At 62.7% G+C, this 23,636-nt stretch overlaps 9 protein-coding genes across 9 annotated transcripts; 4 read left to right on the forward strand and 5 right to left on the reverse strand.

Moving 5' to 3' along the window:
• Positions 1–81: 81 nt before the first annotated feature.
• On the forward strand, positions 82–5,286 carry PAN0_004c2432 (CAMK CAMKL KIN1 protein kinase; the record flags this gene model as incomplete). Its single annotated transcript, XM_014802376.1, has 1 exon — positions 82–5,286. The coding sequence occupies one exon, from the start codon at positions 82–84 to the stop codon at positions 5,284–5,286; it is 5,205 nt and encodes a 1,734-aa protein (XP_014657862.1).
• Positions 5,287–6,311: 1,025 nt separating this feature from the next.
• On the forward strand, positions 6,312–8,810 carry PAN0_004c2433 (clpX ATPase regulatory subunit; the record flags this gene model as incomplete). The annotated part of the gene is made up of 1 exon (XM_014802377.1): positions 6,312–8,810. One exon carries the CDS (start codon positions 6,312–6,314, stop codon positions 8,808–8,810), a length of 2,499 nt encoding a protein of 832 aa, XP_014657863.1.
• Positions 8,811–8,873: 63 nt separating this feature from the next.
• Positions 8,874–9,737, reverse strand: PAN0_004d2434 (rmlC-like cupin; the record flags this gene model as incomplete). Its single annotated transcript, XM_014802378.1, has 1 exon — positions 8,874–9,737. One exon carries the CDS (start codon positions 9,735–9,737, stop codon positions 8,874–8,876), a length of 864 nt encoding a protein of 287 aa, XP_014657864.1.
• A 411-nt stretch (positions 9,738–10,148) lies between these two features.
• Positions 10,149–13,817, reverse strand: PAN0_004d2435 (nuclear condensin complex protein; the record flags this gene model as incomplete). Its single annotated transcript, XM_014802379.1, has 1 exon — positions 10,149–13,817. The coding sequence occupies one exon, from the start codon at positions 13,815–13,817 to the stop codon at positions 10,149–10,151; it is 3,669 nt and encodes a 1,222-aa protein (XP_014657865.1).
• Positions 13,818–14,443: 626 nt separating this feature from the next.
• PAN0_004d2436 (neddylation-related protein) lies at positions 14,444–16,365 on the reverse strand (the record flags this gene model as incomplete). Its single annotated transcript, XM_014802380.1, has 2 exons — positions 14,444–15,541; positions 15,622–16,365. 2 exons carry the CDS (start codon positions 16,363–16,365, stop codon positions 14,444–14,446), a joined length of 1,842 nt encoding a protein of 613 aa, XP_014657866.1.
• Positions 16,366–16,741: 376 nt separating this feature from the next.
• Positions 16,742–18,736, forward strand: PAN0_004c2437 (actin-like ATPase domain-containing protein; the record flags this gene model as incomplete). The annotated part of the gene is made up of 1 exon (XM_014802381.1): positions 16,742–18,736. The coding sequence occupies one exon, from the start codon at positions 16,742–16,744 to the stop codon at positions 18,734–18,736; it is 1,995 nt and encodes a 664-aa protein (XP_014657867.1).
• Positions 18,737–18,849: 113 nt separating this feature from the next.
• On the reverse strand, positions 18,850–19,358 carry PAN0_004d2438 (hsp10-like protein; the record flags this gene model as incomplete). The annotated part of the gene is made up of 2 exons (XM_014802382.1): positions 18,850–19,170; positions 19,356–19,358. 2 exons carry the CDS (start codon positions 19,356–19,358, stop codon positions 18,850–18,852), a joined length of 324 nt encoding a protein of 107 aa, XP_014657868.1.
• A 1,157-nt stretch (positions 19,359–20,515) lies between these two features.
• PAN0_004c2439 (chaperonin GroL) lies at positions 20,516–22,264 on the forward strand (the record flags this gene model as incomplete). The annotated part of the gene is made up of 1 exon (XM_014802383.1): positions 20,516–22,264. The coding sequence occupies one exon, from the start codon at positions 20,516–20,518 to the stop codon at positions 22,262–22,264; it is 1,749 nt and encodes a 582-aa protein (XP_014657869.1).
• Positions 22,265–22,470: 206 nt separating this feature from the next.
• Positions 22,471–23,406, reverse strand: PAN0_004d2440 (uncharacterized protein; the record flags this gene model as incomplete). The annotated part of the gene is made up of 1 exon (XM_014802384.1): positions 22,471–23,406. One exon carries the CDS (start codon positions 23,404–23,406, stop codon positions 22,471–22,473), a length of 936 nt encoding a protein of 311 aa, XP_014657870.1.
• Positions 23,407–23,636: the final 230 nt, after the last annotated feature.

Here is a 23,636-nt window from a genome sequence, read left to right on the forward strand (position 1 = left end):
CTACTTTCCCCCCCTTGCCTCGGCTTCACCCGCTTCTCCATCTGCCGCCGCACTCTTCGTCACCGCAGAGCTTCAGCCAACATGCACCCTCGACAGCCCAGCGGTCCCGGTTCCACAGACGCCATGGAGTTCTACGATCGCATGCACACCCCAAAACACGAGATCGACATGTCGGACGCCTTCGCTGCCGCAATGCCCCCCACCGTCGGCGTCGACCAGCATGCTCCCCTCACGAGCGTGCCCGAGGATTCGCAGCTCGACACGCAGACGCTGACATCCTCGGCGGCCGCATCACCCACTCCACCTGCTGCCGCTTCGCAACACCACCAAGCCAGCCCCAACGGTCGCTCGCTCGACAAGCTTCCCAACTCCAACTACGGCCTCGTGCAGCCAGGTGGCCGTCCAGACGCTTCCTCTCGCACATCCGCTTCCGACATCACAAAGCCGCTGCCAGGATTGCCCTCCACGCGTCCCACCAACGCCGAGCAGCTCTCTCTCCCGGCCACCAACCCGGCCGCACCTCACGCTGCTGCCGCTTCCACCGTCGACCCTCGTTCGACCTCGGCAGCTCCCAACCTAGCAGCTTTGGCACCCCAGCACATCCCGCGTCCGCTCGCAGCGTCTCAATTCGCTCCCTCGCCTGGCTCGGCCTCTCCTCTTCGCACGCCACCAAGGCAGGCTCCGCTCGATGCCTCCACCTCCTCCTCCTCCGTCGAGCCCTTGCGCATGCCTAACTCCATCTCCATGGGTCCATTCTCCCCGCCAGATGCAGATCCTCATCGCGCCATGATGGACAGCAATCGCAACAGCATCGACGAGATCCGTCGCAACCACGCCGCAAGAGCTGCACGTCGCCAGTCTCACAACCCTTCCGTCACAGACCAACGCGACGCCAACGGTCTCGTGCCCGACGCCGCCTTCACCCCGACTCGCGGACACGCGCAGAACCACAGCGAGGCTCTCGCCGCCTCTCCCGACCCCGCACAGCGCCACCGTCGCGGCATGGCTTCCGAGCCCCCACGTCCTTCCAGCGTGCTCGAGACGCGTGCCGCTCGCATCGAGGCGGTTCAGCGACACCACCAAGGCCACTCCCGCGTCGACGAAGGCAGCTCCGACACCTTCGACGCAACCGACACCTTTGCCTCCTCACGCGACACTAACGTCGATCGCTCCTCCCAGCAGCACTTGCAACTCCGCGCAGCACGTGAGCACGAAGAACGCGAGCGCGAGCGCCAGCTCGAATACCAGCAGCAGCAGCAGCAGCAGGCACATCAGCAAAAGATGCTCTTACGTGAACAGGAGCGCGAGCGAGAGCAGGAACGCGAGCGTGAGCGCGAACGTCAGAGGCTCAAGGAAAAGGAGCGCGAGCGCGAACGCGAAAGGGAAAAGGAACGCGGCGACCGAGACCGCGATCGCGAACGACGCGGCAGGCGTCTGCTCGGCGACTATGCGCTCGGCAAGACCCTCGGCGCAGGCAGCATGGGCAAGGTCAAGCTCGGCGTCAAGATGGGCAACGGCGAAAAGGTCGCCATCAAGATCATCCCACGCCACACCTCCGTCGCCGCCGCCCAGTCGCCCCGCCCCGCCGTCGACGAGAACGGCAAGCCGCAACCGCCGCCACCTCCGCCCACCGCCTCCTTCCTCGCCAAAGCAGCCGCAAAGGACCAGTCCAAGGAGATCCGCACCATCCGCGAAGGCTCCTTGCAGATCCTCCTCCACCATCCCTATGTCTGCGGCATGCGCGAGATGATCATCCACACAAACCACTACTACATGGTCTTTGAATACGTCAACGGCGGCCAGATGCTCGACTACATCATCAGCCACGGTCGCCTCCGCGAGCGCAGCGCACGCAAGTTCGCCCGCCAGATCGGCAGCGCACTCGAGTACTGCCACCGCAACAGCATCGTCCATCGCGATCTCAAGATCGAAAACATCCTCATCTCCAAAACTGGCAACATCAAGATCATCGACTTTGGCCTCAGCAACCTCTTCTCGCCCCACTCCCACCTCTCCACCTTCTGCGGCTCCCTCTACTTTGCCGCGCCCGAACTGCTCAACGCAAAGGTCTACACCGGCCCAGAGGTCGACGTCTGGTCGTTCGGCATCGTGCTCTACGTGCTCGTGTGCGGCAAGGTGCCCTTCGACGATCAGAGCATGCCTGCCCTCCATGCAAAGATCAAGCGCGGTCAGGTCGAGTACCCCGCCTGGCTCAGCGGCGAGTGCAAGCATCTCTTGTCGCGCATGCTCGTCACCAACCCCGCCAACCGCGCCACGCTCGCCGAGGTGCTCGCACATGCCTGGATCGTCAAGGGCTACGACGGCGCGCCCGACCCGCATCTGCCGGACCGCACGCCGCTTCGTCCCCACAACCTCGATCCTGAGGTCATCAAGGGCATGGTCGGCTTCGAGTTCGGCACGCCCGAGGCCATCACCGCAAAGCTCACCGAGGTGCTCACGAGCGAAGCCTACCAGACCTCGCTCCACCACTGGGAGCTCAAAAACTTGCCTGCAAGCCTCAACGGCCTCAGCACCGCAGCCAACTCCGGCTCCTCGCTCGATTCCTCTACGCTCAACCGTCTCTCCACGCGCGGAAGCATGAGCGCCGCCGGCGGCTCCGACACGGTCAAGTCCAAGACGGGCTCACGGCGCTTCTCGGGCATCGAATTCTACCGCAAGAAGCTCACCACCAACCCGCTTGCGGCGGCTTTCGGCAGCAAGGACGACTCGTCCATCGGCTCCGCCAACGGCTCCAACGGCCTAGGCTCGGGCACAGGCCTCCTGCCATTTGGCAAGGAGCCGCTGGATCCCACGCGTGGCTTCCACCCGCTCATCTCGATCTACTTTCTCGTCAAGGAAAAGATGGACCGCGAGCGTCTGTATGGTCATTCGTTCTTTGCATCGTCCAATCTCTCGCTCAATGGTCCGCCCGTGCCGCCTTCGGGCGCCGCCGGTATCGGTGCGGGTGCGGGTGCCGGTACGGGCGCCAGGGCAGCCGCGAGCGGCGCCATGCCTACCGCCGCCGACATTCCGCAAGAAGCGCTGCGCGTGCCCGAGGCGCCGCATGTGTCGCACCGCGCCTACGATCCGTCGCGTCAGGAAGCGGCGCTGGCAGGGCCGGCGCCACCACGTCCAGTGGCCGCCATGATGCCGGTGCCTGCGTCGCCGACGCCCGTGTTCGAGTCACGTGAGAAGTCGCGGCCGACGGGCATCATGGCTGGGCCGCCGCGTGCCCGCGCCAACGCCGAGGAGATGGAGGCGGCGCTGCGCGAAAAGGGCCTGCCCTCGCCGAACGAGGCAGCGTTTGCGCAGAGCAGCATCGGCGGTATGACGCCGGTGCCGGCCGCAAGCACGGCTGGCAAGCGGCAGTCGTTCTCGGTCGCCCCGCCCGTCGCAGAGATGGTCGCACCGCCGTCGCATCGACACTCGATGATGGTGCCGGACACGAGCATGGCGATGGCCAACAACCACAAGCGCAGCGTGAGTCTCACATCGCGTCGCGCGCCCGTCGCTCTCACCACGCCTGCCGTCGCTGCTGGCGTGGTTGGCGTTGCTGCCGACGCAGCCGCGGCGGACGGGCGAAAAAGTTCAACCTTTTCGCCTGCACGCGCGGACAAGAATGCTGCGCAACTGCAGACGCCGGCCAAGTCGGAAGCGGGCACGGCGGCGTCGTCGCCCTCGGCCGCCAACACCAGCTCGACGCTCGGATATGGAGCGACGCTGGCGCGCCGCTTCAGCTCGTTCATGAGCCGCTCGCCGTCGCAGCCGCTGGATGCCGAGGCGCGCGAGCGCAAGAAGCAGAGCCGGATGAGCACGGGCGGCATGCTGCTGGGCAACAATGCGCAGCAGCAGCGCCGCGGCAGTGCGCACATGGCGCTGAGTGGGGTGCAGGAGGACAACCGTGCGTCGGGCGATGCCTACGACTACGACGAGGCGGAAGAGCACGCCACTACGCACGAGGACGACGACGATGTGCCGCTCAACAATGCCACCACGGTGCGCCGCTCGGGCACGCTTGGAGACATGCCAGTGTCGCGTCCGAACGCGCGCAACGTGCGAGAGGGCTCGATGGGCGCAGCGTCGGTGGGGCGTGCAGCGGGGCTGTCCATGTCGCCCAAGGCGGCGGCTGCGTCCAACGCGCGACGGCCGAGCACAGGCATGGCGACGTCGACGAGTGCGCCTCTCAACATGTTCAGCGCTGCAGGAGCGGGCGATGCGGTCAGCAGGCCGGGCGGTCAGACGTCGCCGGCGCAAGAGATCAGTCCGAGCAACTCGGGCACCGGCTGGATGGGGCCTACGACGCCCGGGCAGGCCGAGGTGCTGCCGGTGCTCGCCACGCGACGCCAGCGCTTTGGCGGCGGCGGCGGTGGCACGGCGGGCTCGCCTGGGAGCGCGCAGAACGGCAGCGTGGCAGCCGAGGGCGCGTCGAAGCCGATCTTCCTCAAGGGCCTGTTCAGCGTGCAGACGACGTCGACCAAGCCGCGCACGGTGATCCATGCGTCGCTCGTCAAGGTGCTCGACCGCATCGGCGTGCAGTACCGCGAGATCCGCGGCGGCTACGAGTGCGTGCATCTGCCGAGTCTCGACTTTTCGGGCTCCGACTCGATGGGCAAGGGCAATGCGAGGATCCCGCTCGAGACGGTGGCCGCTGCTGCGGCGGCAGCGGCGGCAGAGGCCGAGACGGCTGAGCGCTCGCCCACGTCCGAGGAAGGTGGCAAGGGCCCCAAGCGCAAGCCGAGCCGACTTTCGTTTGTATCGGGTCGAAGCAAAGATAAGGATCGTGCGGGGCGCAGGGATGGTTCTGTGGCCGACAGCATCGGTGGTGGTGGAGAGCGCGGGGCGGGTACGGTTCGCAGTCGGACGCCGTCGTTGACGAGCAGTGCAGCGTTTGCCCAGGCAGGAGAGGCAGCAGCTTCGCCGCCCCTGCCGCCCAAGACGCCTTCGAAGCCGTCGCTGCTAACGCGGTCGCCGAGGCAGCGCGCCGATTCGATGGGCGCCAACTCGATGCTGCGCCGCTCTGGTTCGCGCGACTCGAACCTCATGCTCGATGCGAGCGTGGCCGGCGACACCTCGGTTGCCTCTCCTGCAACAGGTGGTGGTGGAGCGGTGATGGCCAAGACCATGGGTGCGGCTCAGGCAACCGAGCTCGCAGTGCGCTTCGAGATCTTTGTCGTCAAGGTACCGCTGTTGCTGGGTGTGAATGGTCTGCAGTTTAGGAGGGTCGGTGGCAATCCGTGGCAGTACCAGATGCTTGCCAAGCGCATCCTGCAGGAACTCAAGCTGTAGCCGGGTGGGTACTGGTCCGAGGATGGTTGTGTTTTTGTTATTCTGCATACTCTCGTCGCAAATTTTACGAATGGCATCATGCGATGCTCAAGGCGGTGTGSGTGGTCTGCTTTGTGAATCGTATGCGTTGTTGCGCTAGACGATAAGTGTTGCCCTTCATGTGGGGGGGGGGGGGGGGGGTCAAYMMCRAAGTGCACAGCACAACCTCGTCGCAGGACTTGGATCAACTTTATCGTTCAGTGAGGTGAGCTCATACCCTCTTTGGCATGAGGTATGCGTGGAAGTGTTGATCCACATGCGTCGCTTTCGTTTGTGGAAGGACAATTGCACAGAACACCCTCGTCGCTACCGTATGAAGCAATTGCATCGAGACTGCTTATGCTATGGGGGGGCTTGGATCAGCTTAAGCGCTCAACCGGCGCTACTAGCTTGCTTGCTACAGCTTCTCAGGAATACGCCCGAGTTGACTCACACACGGCCTCGGATCACTTGGAGCGGCTCGAATTGCATGGTCACCATTGAAATTGCATCGTATTGTTCTTCTCACGCACAAAGAGGTGGAATGTGGCAACTGGCAGCGAAGATGGCGCTGGCTGCAAGGCAAGTCGCAAAGGAGGCGGATCTGGATGCTGACAAGTAGAAGAACGACGAGGTGGATCCAGTGCATCCTGGCCTTGCAAATGAAAGCGACGCAGTGACTTTCTTCTTGGTCCTTCATCTTTGGGTGAAGGTTTGCACCGGATCAAAAGTCGTCGCTGGCCGGATGGGTAGTTCTCCCTCGCCATCATTTGCATCTTGCCATGCTCGACCAAACTCATCACCACTGAGCTCGAGAGGAATGACGCCAAAGAGGGTCCGGAGGGGATGCGGAGTTCGGCGCCGGGGAAAAAACCGGGTGTCGGGGCGGGCAGGAGGCTGCAGCAGAGGTGCAGATTCGCGCACTCACGCGTTCTCCACACTCTGAGCCGCCGATGGGCATGCTTTGCTTTTGCGACACCACCATCCTCACAGCATTCGCAACTAGGATGATGCTCAGACCACAATCAGCAGCGGTGCGGCCCACAATAGCGCGCGTTGCAGCAGTGCGCACTGCCAGCCAGCATGGTCGGCATCAAATCCACCCCCCGGCCGCGACAACGTCGAGTCATACCGATCCAACACCTCGATCACTCTATGCTTCGAGTTCACCAACATTGCGAAGCGGCTCACATGGCCCAGCACAGTATCCTGGCATACAATCTTCGGCATTCCACTCGAGCTGCAGGTCGTTTGCGGACGCAGAGTCGACGGCGGGATCGTTCCACGCGCCCGCATCGGACATGCCTTCGGTGAGCCCGCGCTCGCTGGTCAAGTACCTCGACACGTACGTGGTCGGCCAGACCAAAGCAAAGAAGGTGCTGGCCGTGGGGGTGTGGAACCACTATCTGCGCGTAGCGTCGAACCAGCGCATGCGCGAGGAGCACGAGCAGCGACTGGCCGACGCCCAACCCGACGCCACCCCTGCATCGCGATCGCTTCGACTGGGCAAGTTCCAGCGCGATGACACTCCGGCAGAAGGCGATGAGGTCGGGGAGAGCTGGAAGGCGCACCATGCGATCCAGCAGGAACGTGCCGCGGAACGAAGCCGCGATCCACACGGCGAGGCGACGCGCAGCCTTATGTTCGGACGCGCCGAGCGCGAGTGGCTCGTCAACGCCGGCGGACCCCAGGCGATCGAGGAGAACAGCGAGACAGTGCGCAAGTTCGGCGACACCCCAGACGCTCCACCGAGGAGGGCGGTTAAGACGCCAGCAGAGGAGGCGGAGCAGCGCCTCGGTCAGGGTGGCAGCGAGACGGCACTGGCAGAGGCGGCGTCGAGAATGCACGACGCCGTGCTGTCGGACTACACTCCTGCCGCCAAGCGTACCTCGCCAGCTGAGGTGAGCGAGGAGGAGGCGCCGCTGTACTTTTCGTCCAACTCGATCGCGCACCGTCCGCCCAACAAGCCCGCCCCGCGCACACGAACAGCCAAGCCCGAGGCCGACGTGCATAAGTGGGAGTCGCCTTCGGACCGTGCCGCGCACGCCGCGAGCTTGGCGGAAGAGCGCACACGGCGAGCGCTTCGCGCTGCCCACCAACGGCTGTCCACCCCCACCTCCTCGGCCCCCTCAGCGACCACCGCGTCGACAGGGATGGGGATGGGCTCGTTCATGTCCTCGCAGCCAGGGACTTTGCCGTTTTTCGAAAAGTCCAACATCCTGCTGCTGGGACCGTCGGGGAGCGGCAAGACGCTGCTGCTGCGCACGCTGGCGCAGGCGCTGGATGTGCCGTTTGTGCACGTCGACGCCACGCCGCTCACCATGGCCGGCTACGTGGGCGACGACGTGGAGAGCATCATCCAGCGGCTGTTGGTGGAAAGCGGCTGGGACGTCGAGCGTGCCCAGCGCGGAATCGTGTGCATCGACGAGATCGATAAGCTCCGACGCGGGCCAGTGGGAGGAGGAGCGGGGGGCAAAGATGTGGGTGGCGAGGGCGTACAGCAGGCGTTGTTGAGGATGCTAGAGGGGACAACGATTCAGGTGGCCGATAAGAGCGGTGCGGCAGCAGCTGGTGGGGGCAAAGCGAAACCTCAGGCTTGGTCACCACTCAACCCGGGTGAGGGGGGGAAGGAGCTGGGGGCTTGGTATAACTCGCGGCGGCAGCGTGTGGGTGGTCGCGATCCGGCGGGAGGGGTGCAGGGCCAGGGAGCGTCGTTCAGCGTGGACACGAGCTCGATCCTCTTCGTGCTGTCGGGCGCGTTTGTGGGGATCGAGGAGACGATTCGAAAGCGGTTGGCGTCGCACGGCGGTGCATTGGGTACGGCCGAGCTGCTGGCGCGGCTGGAGCCGGGCGATTTGGAGCAGTACGGACTGATCCCCGAATTCATCGGCCGCGTACCGGTGTCTGTCGTGCTGGCACCGCTCACGCACAACGACCTGGTGCGCGTCATGACCGAACCGCGCAATAGTCTGGTGGACCAGTACACGTCGCTGTTCCAGCTCAACGGCATCACACTCCACATGACGCGCGGCGCAATCGAAGAGGTCGTCCACCGCGCTCTCGGCACGTCCCCACCTTCACCAGCATCAACCGCATCAACCGCATCCACATCGAAAAAGAAGGAGAAGGTGGAGGTGGGGGTGGGGGAGAAGGTGGAGCGGGTGGCGGGGGGAGGAGCACGCAGTCTACGTCGCATCATGGAGGAGATCCTGCTGGACGCCTTCTACGAATCCTACGGCAGCGAGTCGGTCAAGTACATCCTTGTCGACCGGGCCGCTGTACGCGACGGACACGTCAAGCTCTTCTCGCGCGGTCAGAAGTTCGACTTTGACGCCCAGTGCGGCCTCGACTCGGAACCTCCCGCCACCATCAAACCACCTGTACGCAAGGAGAAGCACGAGGTCGATCCCACACGCGTCAGTATGGCTCGACTCAAAGCACGCGCCATGGTGCGTGCGCGCCTGCGCCGCACCAACCGCCTCGTCGATCCCGTCATCTACATCTAAACACCTGGCATTCCAACCAAAGCCTACTTTTACAAAGCGAGTGGTAGAAAGGCGGGCGGGGCTTCAGGCCTCGGGACGAAGATCAAACAGCACTAGTTCGGCGTTGGCGCCGCCAGTGTTGGTGAAGCTGAGCGTGTCGCCTACGCTTGCGTGCTTGATGTACGCACCGTCTCCCTCTGCCAGCACAACATCGGCACCACTGGCGTCCTTGAAGGTCAGCTGCGCTTCGGACGCGTTGGTACCCCGACTGCGGGGGTCTTTGTACCCCGAAGTTTGGGCGAGGTGGACGTACAGCCACCTCTCGCCCTCTGCGCCGGTATCCGTCCCCACGACGTGGTCGACCTTGCTAGTGGGGGTGATGATGCTCATGCGTGTGACGAGATCCGCATGGCTTGGAATCACGCCTCCCCTGGGCAAATCACCCGGCTTGACATCGCCCAAGGTGCGAGCGGGTTGGATGAGCGTCTTGAAGGCGTTGGTCTTTTCCTCGTCGCTACAATGCGCCGTATAGTAGCGCGGTTCGAGACGCGGGATGTCGGGGGTGTACCAGATCTGGAGAAAGTGCACCTCGTCTTTGCCGCCGTTCTTTTCGCTGTGCCGAATGCCCGTACCGGCACTGGTGAACTGCACATCCCCACGCTTGAGGATCTCGGTGTTGCCCATGCTATCCTTGTGCTCGAGCGCGCCGCCCAGCACGATGCTAAAGATCTCCGCCTCGCGGTGCGGGTGGGCGCCAAAGCCGGTGCCGGGGGCAACGCGGTCCTCGTTGATGACGCGCAGGTTCGAGAACTGCATGTGTGTGGGGTCAAAGTAGTTGGCAAAGGAGAAGGTGTGGTACGTCTTGAGCCAGCCATGGTCGGCATGACCGCGCGCAAACCATCGCCGCGGCGACACTGTCATCTTGGAAAGCTGCTTCGCTGTGGCCATCTTTTGGTTCGTTGCGCTGGTTGCGTATGTGTGTGTGTGTGTGTGTGTGCGGGTGTGAAGTTGGATGCGCATCGAGAAGAACCAAAACAAAGCCCGGCCCTTATATCCTTTCGCACTCACCGGGTGGAGAGGCAAAGCAGCGTCCGTGCAGGACTTTAAGGGTCCATCCTAATCTCCGCGCCCAAAGCCGAATCCCCGCGCGACGCCGAAATTTCAAAGCTGTGAGATCGACACGCGCATCGCGTCGAGATTTTGCCGCTTCTGCATCGCAGTCTAGCCATCTTCACCAACACGGAGCTACACACGCTCTAAACACCGACCGGGGGCAGCATGGCCATAGAAATACAGATTCATTCGCAGCATCTTACAAGAACTATCGCGACGCTTCCAGCAGCTGCTGGACGCCGGCGATTACGCCGCCACCAAACGTCCGCCCGCGCCACCTGCGCCACCGGCAGCCTTGCCCCTCTTGCGCGGCGCCGCGTTCGGGTGGGCGTTCTCCTTGTCCACCTCGTCGGCGGCGGTGGTGCGATTCGCGTTGACCGTCCTCTCGACGAGACTGGTGCCGTCCCTGAAGCGCGCGCGGAAGAGCACATTGGCATTCGTAAACAGGCCCTCCTTGAGCGAAACGACGATAAACTGGCTGCCGCGGAACCGGTTGCGGAAGAGCTGGCCAATGTGCTGCGTGTGGCTCAGGTCGAGCGCCGCATCGATCTCGTCCAGGATGTACATCGGCGCCGGCTTGAACTGCAGCAGACTCATGATGAGGCTGAGCGCAATCAGACTCCTCTGCCCGCCGGAGAGCTCGGTCAGACTCTGCTTCCACACGGTGCCCAGACGCACCTTGACCTCGAGTCCCTGCGTCAACTCCTGCCCCTCCGGAGGCTGCAGCTTGGCCGTATTGCCCGGTAGCAGCTCGCCAAAGATGGAGCCGAAATCGGCATTGACCTTGGTCCAGGTGTTGTGCAGCGCATCGCGTTTGTACCGGTCCAGCTCGGTGATCGTATCTTCGATCTTGCCCTTGTCCTTGAGCACGGTGGAGAGCATGGTCTTGAGCGTCGACTCCTTCTTCTCCACTCCTTCGATCATCGAGAGCACCTTGGGATTCACCTTTTTGCGCATCCCCTGCTGCGTCTCCTCGAGCTTCTTGCACCGCTTGCGCACGTCGGCCATGTTGTGCTTGCCGAAGTCGTACACCGTGCCCGCCTGCCCAAAGAAGCGCTGCTCGGAAGCGATCCACTCAAACTGGTTCTCCAGCTGCGCGATCGACTTTTCCAACCCGGCCACGTCCGTCACCAGCTTCTCGCGCTCGTGCGTCAGCTGCTTGATCGCCAGCGCGCCATCCGCGATCTCCTGCTTCTTGGACTTGAGCGCGGACCGCAGCGCCGCCAGCTCGTCGTCGTAGCCCGACAGCGTCGCACGCTCCTCGCTCAGCTTGGCCTCGACGCGCTCCACGCCCGCCTGCAGCGTCTCGAGCTCCTGCTGCATCGCCGCCAGCTCCTTCTCCACCTTGCCGATCGCGCGCTCGCCCTCGGCGATCGTCTTTTCGCACGCCGTGATCTCGCCGCGCGTCTGCTCCAGCTCGAGCTCCAAGGTACGCACCTCGCCCTGGCGCGCCTTGATCTCGCCGCTGCGCTTCGCCACCTCGGCCTTCTTGCGCTTCAGATCCGCTTTGAGCTCGTCGAGCTTCGAGTCCTTGTTCTTGTCAAACTCGTCCATCTCCTTTTCGAGCCGCTTGGCCTCCTTGGCCGCCTCCTGCTGGCGCGTCTTGGCCGCCTCGATGGCCTCGCGCAGCTCACCGATCGCCGCCTTGGCCTTGTCCACCTCGGCGATGATGCGTGTGGCGTTGGAGCCGCTGATCTGCGACTCGAGCAGCGTCACCTGGTGCCGCTTGAGCTCGACATCGCGCTTGGCCTTGGAGAAGCTGGCCATGTGCGCCTTGGCGGCGTGCATCTGCGCCTCGACCTTGGCGAGCTCGGCCTGCGCCTCCTTGAGCGCACGCTCGATCTTGATCAGGTCCTGCATCTTGACGAGCACGCCGCCCGTGCTGGGCTTGCTGCCGCCCGAGAGCGTGCCCGCCGGGTCGTACACGTCGCCGTCGAGCGTGACGCTCTTCATGCGCACCGCATTGTCAAAGGTGACGCGCTTGGCCGTCGCCGCATCGGCGCACACGAGCGTGTTGCCAAACACGTACTCCATCGCGCGGCTCACCTCGTCGTCGTAGCCGACGAGCGTGAGCGCCAGGTCCACCTTGCCCGGCGCCAGCCTCTGCGCCGCGCCCACCTTTTCGGCGCTGGCCACGAACGCGTTGATCTTGTTAAGCGGGATGAGCGTGACGCGCTTCCGCAGCTGGCCGTGGGCGAGCAGCTTGGAGCCCACCTTTTCGTCCTCGACGACGACATTGTACAGGCGGCCGCCCGCGCAGATCTCGAGCGCGGTCGAGTACTTGTGCTTGTCCTGGTCGAGCTGGACGAGCGACGCGACAAGACCCTTGACGCGCGAGCGGTCAAAGTTGGGCTCGGGATCCGAGTACTGGAAGTCCATGCCGGCGAGCCTGGACTTGAGCGCCTCCTTGCGCTCGAGCAGATCGGCGACGCGCCGGCTCCACTCGGACTTGGACTGCAGCAGCGACTTTTCCTTATCGTCGTCCCAGCCGAGCTTGTGCATGTGCGCCTCGAGCTGCTGCACTGCCGCACGCGACGACTCGAGCTCGCCCAAGAGTCCCGCTGCATCCTTCTGCGCCTTGCGGGCGAGCGGCTCCTTCTGCTTGACCTCCTTCTCCAGATGGCCGATGCGCAGCTTGGACTGCTCGATCTCGGTGCTCGCCGCCGACTCCTCGGCGCGCGCCGAGGCGATTTGGCCCATGTAGCCGCCTGCCGAGGCCTCGCCGGCCTTGGACTTGGACGAGGATGCCATGCCGGTGAGCAGCGTCTGCAGCAGCTCGTCCTGCTTGGTCACGTCGGCGACCGCAGCGTCGTAGTCGGCCTTGAGCTTGGAGAAGGAGCCGGAAAGGTCGATGAGCTCAGCTTCCTTGTCCTTGAGCGTCTGATGGAGTGTTTCGAGCGAGGCCTGGTCCGCCTGGAGCTTCTTGCGCTCTTCGTCGACCGAGCCCATCTTGAGATCGACGTTGGTCTTGCGCTTGACGAGGTCGTGCTGGAGCTCCTTGCTCTGGTTGACGAGCGCCTGGAGCTTGCCGCCCTTGGTCATCTCTGCCTCCTTCTTCTTTTCGATCTGTGCGAGCTCCTTCTCGATGCTCTCGATCTGGCGTTTGAGCGCCTCGGCTTCGTCCTGGCGGTCCTGTACGTCCTGGGCCTTGTGGTCGACGAGGGCCTTGCGCTCTTCGTACTTTGCACAGAACTGCTGCCACTCGTAGGCCTTGGCGAGACGCGTGAGGCGGTCGAGTTCGGTGGTGGCCTTCTGGTACTCGAGGAAGGATCGCTTCTCTTCGCGGAGCTTGTCGAGCTTGGGCGTGATCTCCTCCTCGAGCAGCGCGGTGATCTCCTTGACCTTCTGGTCCTTCTTGGCCATGGTCTTGATGGCCTTGTCCTTGCGGTCCTCGAACATGCGCGTTCCAGCCGCCTCTTCGATCATGGAGAGGATCTCTGCGGGCTTCATGTTGAGCACCTTTGTGATCTTGCCCTGCATGATGAGAAAGTTGGGATTGTTGATGTTGAGCTGGACGCTTTGAAACATGTTCTGCACCGCCTGCTGCGTGGCCTTGTGGCCGTTGATGAGGTACTTGCTGGCGCCACCCATGGCGATCTGGCGGGTGACGGTGATCTGCGGGCAGTTTTCGAACGACACTGGCGATTTTTGGCGGTCGGTGTTGTCAAAGACGATGGTGACGGAGGCCTTGGTGATGCCGGCCTGGCCACGCTTGTAGATGAGGTCCTGCAGGTTGTTCGCGCGTACGGCGGTGAGGTTGGTGATGCCAAGTACAAAGCAGATGGAGTCGAGGATATTGGACTTGCCCGAGCCGTTGAGGCCAGTGATGGCGTTGAACGAGGCATCGAAGCCGGAGACGTGCGTGCGCACGGGATACGACTTGAAGCCGTCGATGATGAGTTCCTCGATACGCATGCTGGGCTATATGCTGTGCCGCAAGACGACCACGGAGATGACTTGTTGGTTGGCTGGCGACGTGGATGCCAAGGGGGAGCCGCAGCCGGGCTAGGTGTAGGTACGGTCAGAGGTTGCGTAGGGTCGAATCAGAGACGAGCCAGCGACTCGAGGAGCATGATCCCAGCTGCTTCTTGATTGTCCTATTTTGCGAGAGCCGGTCGTGTGCGTGCGTGTGTGTATGTGTTGGTGGTGATGGTGACGACGGTGGTGATGAAGATGCAGGCATGGCCACCGCGGCTGAGTGTTGTTCTGCTGTGTTGCTTTCCGCTCAGCCCTTTTTTTCGCTTGCTTTAGGCTGAGCTGCAACCGCGCGCAGACGCGCCTCCAAATTGGCTCTGCGTTGGCTCCACTCGGCAGAACGCGCCGCTGAGCCAGCCTATGTCGTGAACGTCAGACTGACCTGCCGCCCAAAAAACACGCGTTCCTCCGCCATGCGGGGCTGAACACTTTTTGGTTCAAGTCACGTGCTCGCCACTTGACTACGCTCTAACAAATCCTGGCGTTCGTTTCTCGCTCTCGCTCTCTCCCTCTCCCTCGCACCTCTCACAGACAGTAGGGGATGGCAAGCAGATGAAGAAAGCATTCTAAAGCTTGAATACACCGATAGCCTGTTGGATGCCGTCGTAGACGACCGTATTGTCGGCGGGGACGTACTGCTTGGTGATGAGCTTGATGGCCTCCTGCGCCACCACACCGCCCATGAGCGCCGTGGTGGGCGGCAGACTGGCATCGCCGGAGCGCACGAGCTCCTTGAGGCTGTCCTCGATCTTTTCCCACTCGTCGCCATCTTCGACAATGCCATACTTGGCTGCGACGATCTCGCGCGCTATGCTGAGCAGCTCGGCCTCGTCCGCCTTGGTGTCGACCACGGCGGCAGCGTCGCGCATCTTGACGTCCAGGTGGCTGGCGTCCGTCTCGCCGGTGGGGGTTTGCGACTTTTGCCTCTTGGCAGCACGGCGGTCGTCTGGCAGGCTGTCGCCGTTCGGGATGGCCACAGGTGTCGAGAGTGGTGCAGCGTAGGCGACGCCCGGATACCTGCCGTGGCTCTCGCGGAACTGGTCGACGGCAGCGAACGCAATGTGATGTTGGAACGTGCACGGGTTGACGGGATCCAGGAAGGCCATCATGGCCGCTTCCTGATTTGGAGCCTCGTGACGCTGCTTCTCGCTGCGGCCGCGGATGAGCTTGAGGTAGCCGGCATGCTTGACAAACGCCTCGATCTCGTCGTCGCCAATGCTACCTTCCACTCCCGCAGCAGCACACGTCTGCGAGACAATTTGCTTAAAGTCGGCCAGATCCTGTAGTGCCTTGCCGCGGTACGTGTTCTGCAGCTTGATGTATGCCGCCGATGTCGCCTTCATGTCTGGGATCGAGCCGGACAGCGGCAACGAGTGGGTGGGAGAGGCCGCGACAAACTCGCGCAGCGCACGCACCAGGATCCAAAAGTTGCTCGACGACGCCGAGAGGTTGGTGCATGCTGCGTCGTTCATCACGGCCTCGATCTCGTCGGGCACACCACCGCCGCCGACACCCTTGGAGGCGAGCGGGCGCCAAAGATGCTTGCCGAGCGCCGCCACCGCCTCGTCAAAGTTCTCGGCATCCGCGTTGCCAGCCAGTCTAGATGCGTTGATGAGCTTGACGAACGCGTCGCGATCTTTGGAGCTTGGCAGCGCGCCGTCGTTCTGTATGACACCCTCGAGCCAAGTCAGTCATCCGTTCGCGAGCCATTGACAGGGACAGTTCTTTTCGCGAATGGACCTACCAAGGATTGCCACTCGGCGAGTTTTTTGACGAGAATGATGGGGAAAGGGATGTGGCTGTGTTCCATGGTGTCGGTGGTATTGAGGTCGAACTGTTCAGCCAGCGTTACGAGCTCTGGGAAGGGCCGCGTGATGCGCAGATCGACGACGCTGTCCGGATGTGTCTCGATGATGCCGAGCTCCTTGAGGCTGATCTGCATGTGCGCCAGCATACCGGCACTGCGCACGCGCAGCAACGGCACTTGGGGCGAAGGCGGTTCCAAGGACCACAGCAGCTCTGACAACGCCAAGTCGAAAGAGTGTGTCTGACTGACCGAGATGACCAAGGTGAAGTTGGCAAAGAAGCCGTGATGTGCCTGAAGCATCGACATCGGATTCTCGAGCTTGGCCTCGGACGCGACGCTCGAGTTCATCTCGGTGAGCAGGCGGCACATCTCCTCCGCCGCATACTTGCCCTCGCTCTCGCCCGGCTGGAGGAAGAAGTTGACGCCCATATCGGCGGCATCGACGATCGCATCGTCCAGCAGCACAAACGAGCCGATGCCCGGCAGCACGAGGTTTTTGAGGATCTGTGCCGACAGTGCCGATGCGCCGATGACGAGGATGCGCGACTTTTCCAGCGAGCTCTGTCCTGACGACGCCCACAGCCGGAGTTGCCGATCGTAGCGTTGCGTGTGTGCAGAGGGGCGCTGCCCTGTGAGCGACGAGTCCGTAGGTGGAAGCGGATGCGCGCCGACGCTCGACATGGTGACGGCGGCAGAGAGGCAGAGAGGCGTGTGATGGTCGATGAGAAACGTCGGTGTCTCCGACTTGCTTCCTGTCGGCCTCCGCACGAAGACTTGCGAGGATAGGTGGAGGTGTAAACCCGCCAAGGCATTGCGGCTCAGCAACACTCTCGAGCACGGGGCACAGGCCAACGCGGGTCAGTCCGAACTGAGCCTGATTTTTGAGGCAATTCCAGGACCCTTTTTTTCGGAACGAATTCTCAGCGTCAGCAAGAAGACCCGTGAAGTGCCTTGGCTGGAAGGCACGAGGAAAGTGTTGGTCTCTGCGGCGAGCGTTTGCTCTTCATCTTGTCTTGCATCACCATCACACGCACACAACATCCGATTCACCGGCAGCATGTCGGGCACGCAGCAGCCGGACTCTTCGGCTGCATCCGATGCGCGCTTTCGGCCGTCTGCCGCTGGATCATCGTCGCAAGGTCGCAAAGTGTCGTTCGAGCAGCTCGCCAGCACTTCGTCCAGCAGAGCGAGCTCATCCGCCGTGGCCGCGCCGGGCGCATCGGGCAGCACATCATCCCTTTCGGCCTACTCGGGCGCCACCCGACGCCATTCGCTGTTTGGCACCGAAGACCGCATCATCCTCGACGTCGGCAGCCGATATTCCAAGTTTGGCTTCAGCGGCGAGCCTCGTCCGCGCGCCATCGTACCCTCGGTCTCCTTCTCGCAGCCATCGACGTCGTACCTTCGGCTCGATGCTTCGTCGGCCACTGCAGGCCTGTACGGCGCAGGCGACACGCTGTGGGACGTCGACTTTGAGCGGTGTGCTGATGATCAGCTCCGACGCGGCAGGCGGGCGCTGGTGCTTGCGCAGCTGACACAGCTGTTGCGCAGCGCATTCACGCAGCACCTCATGACGGACCCCAAGAAGCGAAAGGTGCTGGTGGTCGAGAACCCCATGCTGCCGAATGCGGTCAAGGACATGATCTGCGAGGTGCTCTTCAACAATCTCCAGGTGCCGTCGGTTTCGTTCGTGCCTGCGCCGCTGCTCAGCCTGCTCGCCGTGGGTCGCATCACGGGCCTCGTGCTTGAGGTAGGCTACCTCGAAGCCACGCTCATGCCCATCTACTATGGTCGGCCGCTGGCGAGCCATGTGGCTACAAGCGCGCGCGCGGGCCAACGGCTCAATGCGAGGCTCAGGCGTCTCTTGCTGCGCTACGCCAAGTTCGTCGCGGCACATACCGGGCTGCAGGACTCGACGAGGTCGTTGCGCGAACGCACACGCGACGTTGACCCAGCCATGCTCACCGATGAGCGCATCGAGCAGATCAAGGCAAAAGCACTCTTTGTCAGCTCCTACGATCCGGCCCTGTCCGATCTGGCAGATGTCTTCTCGGTGCTCGACCTCGATTCCTCACCGGCGACAGTGGATGCAGGTGTGGAGCAGGAGGCAGTCTCGACGATCCGCCGCAAGTACTCGGCTACTTCGAGCGCGACGCCGTTCACATTTGGCGTGACGCCCGAGTCGGTCGACCCCACCGGCTCCGCGTCGCTCATCCAGAGCATACAGGCGCCAGCTCCGCACACGGGCTCGGCGTTGGGAGCGTCTGCGGCTCAGAGCGAGGTTGGGGTGATCGCGATTCCGGGCTGGGTGCGCGAGCGTGCAGCCGAGGTGCTGTTCGAACGCGGCGATGCCGACGATCCGGGGCTGGTTGAGATGACGGTTGCGGCGATTAGCAAGTTGCCCATCGACCTGCGGCGCGTCATGTGCGAGAACCTGCTCGTATCGGGCGGCACGGCGATGCTGCCGGGCTTTGCGCACCGCTTCCGCACGCAACTCGCTGCAGCGATCGACGCAGCTGAGCAGCCGGGTGGGGCGCTCTCGGTAGACAGAAACGCGCGTCGCATCGGCTCAACGACTCAGATCTCGCAAGGTACGCAGCGGGGTCGGGCGTTGTCGGGCTCCGTGGCGGTACTCAACGATCCCTGGCCCGAGACGGCGCACGCAGCAGCAAGCAAAGAGGCTGGGCAAGGGCAGGGCGGAACGGCGCCGGCATTTGCGGCGAATCTGCTGCCGTACATGGGCGCATCGCTGGCGGGTGCGCTCAAGACGACTTCGCTCACTGCGATCTCGCGCGAGGCGTACGACGAAGCTACGAATCCCGTCATGCCCGAAGCCAAGGTAGAGGCTGCAGGTGGTGATGACAAGGAGACGCGGGCGGGCGAGGGCGCAAAGGCGTCCAGGCCGGGCATGCTTGGCGCAATGAAGCGTGGCTCGTTCGTGGGCGTAGTGGGTGGACTCGAAACGGGCGCGTACGGCGGACTGGCTGCTGTGAGTCGACACCTTGTGGGCATCCCGGGCACGAGCACAAGTAGTGACGACAAGACCAGCTGATCCGACGTCGTGCTGCACTTGAAAGAATCGAGTCGAGAATGGCGGTATGCTGAAAGAGGAGTGTTTGATTGCGTGTTACGGATACAGAGAGCGTGAGAGATGGCGAGAGAGATTTACTCGTTGATCTTGGCGAGGATCTCGGAGTCGCGGATGAGGAGGTACTCGTCCTCGCCGACCTTGATCGAGTTTCCGCCCCAGGATGGGAGGAGGACCTTGTCGCCGTTCTTGACCGAGGTGGGGACGATCTTTCCGTCCTTGTCGGGGGCGCCGGGGCCGGTGGCGATCACGCTAGCCTCGGGGAGGGGCGACGAGGCGGCGGAGGAGGGGAGGAAGAGACCAGACGAGGTCTTGGTCTCGGGCTTGAAGCGCTGCACAAGCACGCGGTCGAGCAGAGGCACGACCGACTTGATGGATCGGATGGTGGACTGGGTAGCCTGGAGTCGCCAAACAGGTCGCGGCCGGATGAAAGGATAGAGTGCACGAGATCGACAAGGTCAGTACGACAGCCCAGAGTCTAGCTCGCCTGATCGTCGTTCCGTCTGCTGGCTTTTGCTGCGCTGGGTGTTGTCGACGCTCCTGCATTCGGTCTCACGCCGGTCAGTGAGGGGTATGTACGTACCATTGTGACGATGTGTAGCGGTGAGGATGGTTGGGGGCAGTTGGTGGAGAAGAAAGGCTTGATTCACAAGAAGAAACACGACCCTCACCCCACGTCCAGCAGCGGCTCGCTCGAAAATCCACCTCGGAACCCGGATAGAGCTCTCGGGAGCCAAAGTATCAGCAGCGGCAAGACACACACTCTCACACAAGAGTCACCCGTAACCGAGCGTACCTTCAGCCGTCCCACTCATTCGGACAGCTGCTGTTCTGTGCCATCAGCAGCTTGACCAGCTAGTCTAGCGGCAAACCATTTGTCATGAGCGACACGCATGCTTGCCGCTTACGAGCTTCTACAGTCGATGCGGCGCTTCTCCACACTGGGTTTACCGCTCACATGGGAGAAGAAAGAGGTCGAGTCTGGAACTTTCCAGAGTCGCTGTGAGGATGAATCCATCACGACCGTCCGCTAAGCCCGGCTGTAGCAACGAAATCGGACGAAACCGTGATCGATCCACACAGGCGCTGAGCCGCTCTCGTCTTCTCGTAATCACAGCCGGCCCTGACTCGGTGAAAAGCCGGACAAAAGAAAAAGGCAAAAAAAAAAAAAAAGTAGACGCCCCCGCACACACGAAGAAGGTGGCGGAACAAAGCCGAAACTGGGCCAATCTTCCAACCCTCGTTGCAATTTTACAGCGGCCCCAGGTGGAGGAAAAGAAAAGAAAAAGAAAAAGAAAAAGAAAAAGAAAAAGAAAAAGACAGAAGCCTGAGTTGTGTGTGTGGCGAGTGGAAAGTCGAGGCTCGAGCTGAGTCCCAGGCCGTTAGAAGAAAGTCGAAAAAAAGTTGACAACTGGAAGCCGGGCTGAGGAGGCTGAGAAGCTCATCGGCTGGAGCCAATCAAGTGGAGATGGCGGCCTCTTCCGAGCGGGTGGCTTTGGACGCAGAACTGCTGCCCCGGCAACCGAGCCTCCAAATCTTCCCGCCGCCTCAGCCTGAGTCTCTCAGCGTTGGGCTGCGCTGCAACTCTACTTCTTCTCGCTCGCCCGCCAAACCCCACCCTATCCTCGCCCGCTCAGTCCTGCCGGCACAGACCGTGTTAACCAAGCTTTGTCCTGAACGCTCTCCACCTTCTTCCCCTTCCCCCACATCACACACACGCAATCCCCCCTCCTCCCCGTCATCATGTCTCTCCTCCGCAACGCCGCTACCCCGGCCCGCAAGGCCGCCTCGAACAACGGCCGCAGCTTCTCCACCTCGCTCGTCCAGAATGCGCACAAGGAGGTCAAGTTCAGCAACGACGGCCGCGCCGCCATGCTCAACGGCGTCAACCTGCTCGCCAACGCCGTCTCGGTCACGCTCGGCCCCAAGGGTCGCAATGTGATCATCGAGCAGCCCTTTGGCGGCCCCAAGATCACCAAGGACGGTGTCACCGTCGCCAAGTCCATCACGCTCAAGGACAAGTTCGAGAACCTCGGCGCGCGCCTCGTCCAGGACGTCGCCAACAAGACCAACGAGATCGCCGGTGACGGCACCACCACCGCCACCGTGCTCGCTCGCGCCATCTACGCAGAGGGCGTCAAGAACGTCGCTGCCGGCTGCAACCCCATGGACCTCCGCCGCGGTGTCCAGGCTGGTGTCGACGCCGTGATCAAGTTCCTCGAGACCAACAAGCGCGCCGTCACCACCTCGGCCGAGATCGCCCAGGTCGCCACCATCTCGGCCAACGGCGACAAGCACGTCGGCCAGCTCATCGCCACCGCCATGGAGAAGGTGGGCAAGGAGGGCGTCATCACCGTCAAGGAGGGCAAGACGCTCGAGGACGAGATCGAGATCACCGAGGGCATGCGCTTCGACCGCGGCTACATCTCGCCTTACTTTATCACCGACGTCAAGACCGCCAAGGTCGAGTTCGAGAAGCCGCTCATCCTGCTCTCGGAGAAGAAGATCTCGGCGCTCCAGGACATTCTGCCTTCGCTCGAGGCCGCCGCACAGCTCCGCCGCCCGCTGCTCATCATCGCCGAGGACATTGACGGCGAGGCGCTCGCCGCGTGCATCCTCAACAAGCTGCGTGGCCAGCTGCAGGTGGCCGCCGTCAAGGCGCCCGGCTTCGGCGACAACCGCAAGAGCATCCTCGGCGACCTCGGCATCCTCACGGGCGCCCAGGTGTTCTCGGACGAGCTCGAGACCAAGCTGGACCGTGCCACGCCCGAGATGCTCGGCACCACGGGTGCGGTGACCATCACCAAGGAGGACACCATCTTCCTCAACGGCGAGGGCGACAAGGACCGTCTTGCGCAGCGCTGCGAGCAGATCCGCGCCGCCATCAACGACACCACCACCTCCGAGTACGACCGCACCAAGCTGCAGGAGCGTCTGGCCAAGCTTTCGGGCGGTGTGGCGGTGATCAAGGTCGGAGGCTCGTCCGAGGTGGAGGTGGGCGAGAAGAAGGACCGATACGACGATGCGCTCAACGCCACGCGTGCAGCTGTGGAGGCGGGTGTGCTGCCCGGTGGTGGTGTGGCGCTGCTCAAGGCCTCGCTCGCACTCAACGAGGTGGCGACGGCCAACTTTGACCAGCAGCTGGGTCTGTCGATGCTCAAGGCGGCGCTCACGCGTCCGGCGCGCACGATCGTCGAGAACGCCGGCGAGGAGGGCTCGGTCGTGGTGGGTCGTCTGCTCGAGAAGCCCGGTGACTTCACCTACGGCTACGACGCCAGCGTCGGCGAGTACAAGGACATGATCGCCGCCGGTATCCTCGACCCGCTCAAGGTGGTCAAGACCGCTCTCCAGGACGCTAGCGGTGTGGCGTCGCTGCTCACCACCTCCGAGTGCTGCATCGTCGAGGCACCCGAGGAGAAGGCTCCCGCGGGTGGCATGGGCGGCATGGGCGGTATGGGCGGCATGGGTGGCATGGGCGGCATGGGCTTCTAAGCACATCTCGCCTCTAAAACCCTCGTTCCCTTTGCATTGCCATCTCGTACAACCCAGCTCTTGACGTCCTCTTTCTACTACTACATGTGTATTCTCATAGGTCCCTGCTTATTCCCCCCTCCTCCTTTCCATCCTCGCTTTGGCTCGGATGCACAACACAACAGCCGCACCCAAAAATGAATCACCACTTTTCTATCGGTATTCCTTCAGGATCGTGATTTGAGCCACTCGCGGGCGCGCGCGAGTCGCTCGGCTTGCTTGCGTGTCTTTTCGACGTCGGCGTCAGGTTCGGATTGAGGCCGTGATTCGCTCGGACGATCCGATGGCGGCTCGGCTTGCGGAGGTTCTGAATCCGAGTTGGAATCCGAGTTGGAATCCGAGTCGGAATCGTACGCTACCAGAGCAGCCTGGATCGGCTTGGCCAGCTTTCGGGCTGCATCGTATGGCAGGGCAGGCTGAGCTTTGAGGTGCGTCCATACGTTTGCGATGCCGCTCTGCTGCGGGGTGGGTCTGAGAAAGTCGAAGCGCGCATCAGCAGCGTGGTTGGCGAGGATCTTGAGCTCCAGTTGTGCCGGATGGCCCGACTCGGCCAGCACCCGAGCCGTCTTTCGCATGAGCTCAAATTGGGACTTTGCCAACGCATCCTCCTCCTCCTCATACTCCGAGGCAGGAGGGGAGGGTGAGGGCATTGCGGCGACACGAGCGGTGTGTTGTGCCTCGAGCCTTGCGCGTGCCCGGTCGTGGGTAAAGGCGGCAGCTTCCGAGTCGGTCATATAGAATACGTCCTCTGCATCGCTGTCCAAATCCGACCATCCCTCATCCCCATCCTGTCCCACTCCTGACGAAGATTTGGCGGGAAGTTCGGTGAGAAGGTGGACGGCATCAAAGCGGTCGCTCACAACGCTGCGCCCATCCGTGCCTGTCCAAGTCACCAGTCGAGTCGCCCATTGCTCGCGCTCGCTTGACGTGGCGTCGGGAGCAAGATGCAGAGAGCGGTACAGCTCGGTGTCGTGATTGAGCGTGATTTCGTACGAGCACGGATGTAGCTGCGTGCGTTCGGAAGGTTGCAAAGAGGCGGAGAAGATGTGCGACGTCTCAGAAGGTGATAGGCGGGCTCGTTTGGGAGGCCGACGCCGCGACATCCCGAAAGAGTTGCGAAGGTGAAGGCAAAGAGCAACACTCTGAGCCTCGACAGACAGCCCCAAAAAATACTCCACCTCCGCATCCCGACATTCCGCCCCGTCTTCCGATTTTGGACCCTCGACCAACGCCTTCACCCTTCCTCATCGACCGGCAACCACCTCCAACCACGGCCGACCACCGCCGCAAGAGCATCGGCCCAGGAAGCAAGCACTGCACAGCGATTCAGTTT

The sequence above is a fragment of the Moesziomyces antarcticus genome (genome assembly GCF_000747765.1).
Source record: "Moesziomyces antarcticus DNA, scaffold: scaffold_v10004, strain JCM 10317, whole genome shotgun sequence".
NCBI lineage: Eukaryota > Fungi > Basidiomycota > Ustilaginomycetes > Ustilaginales > Ustilaginaceae > Moesziomyces > Moesziomyces antarcticus.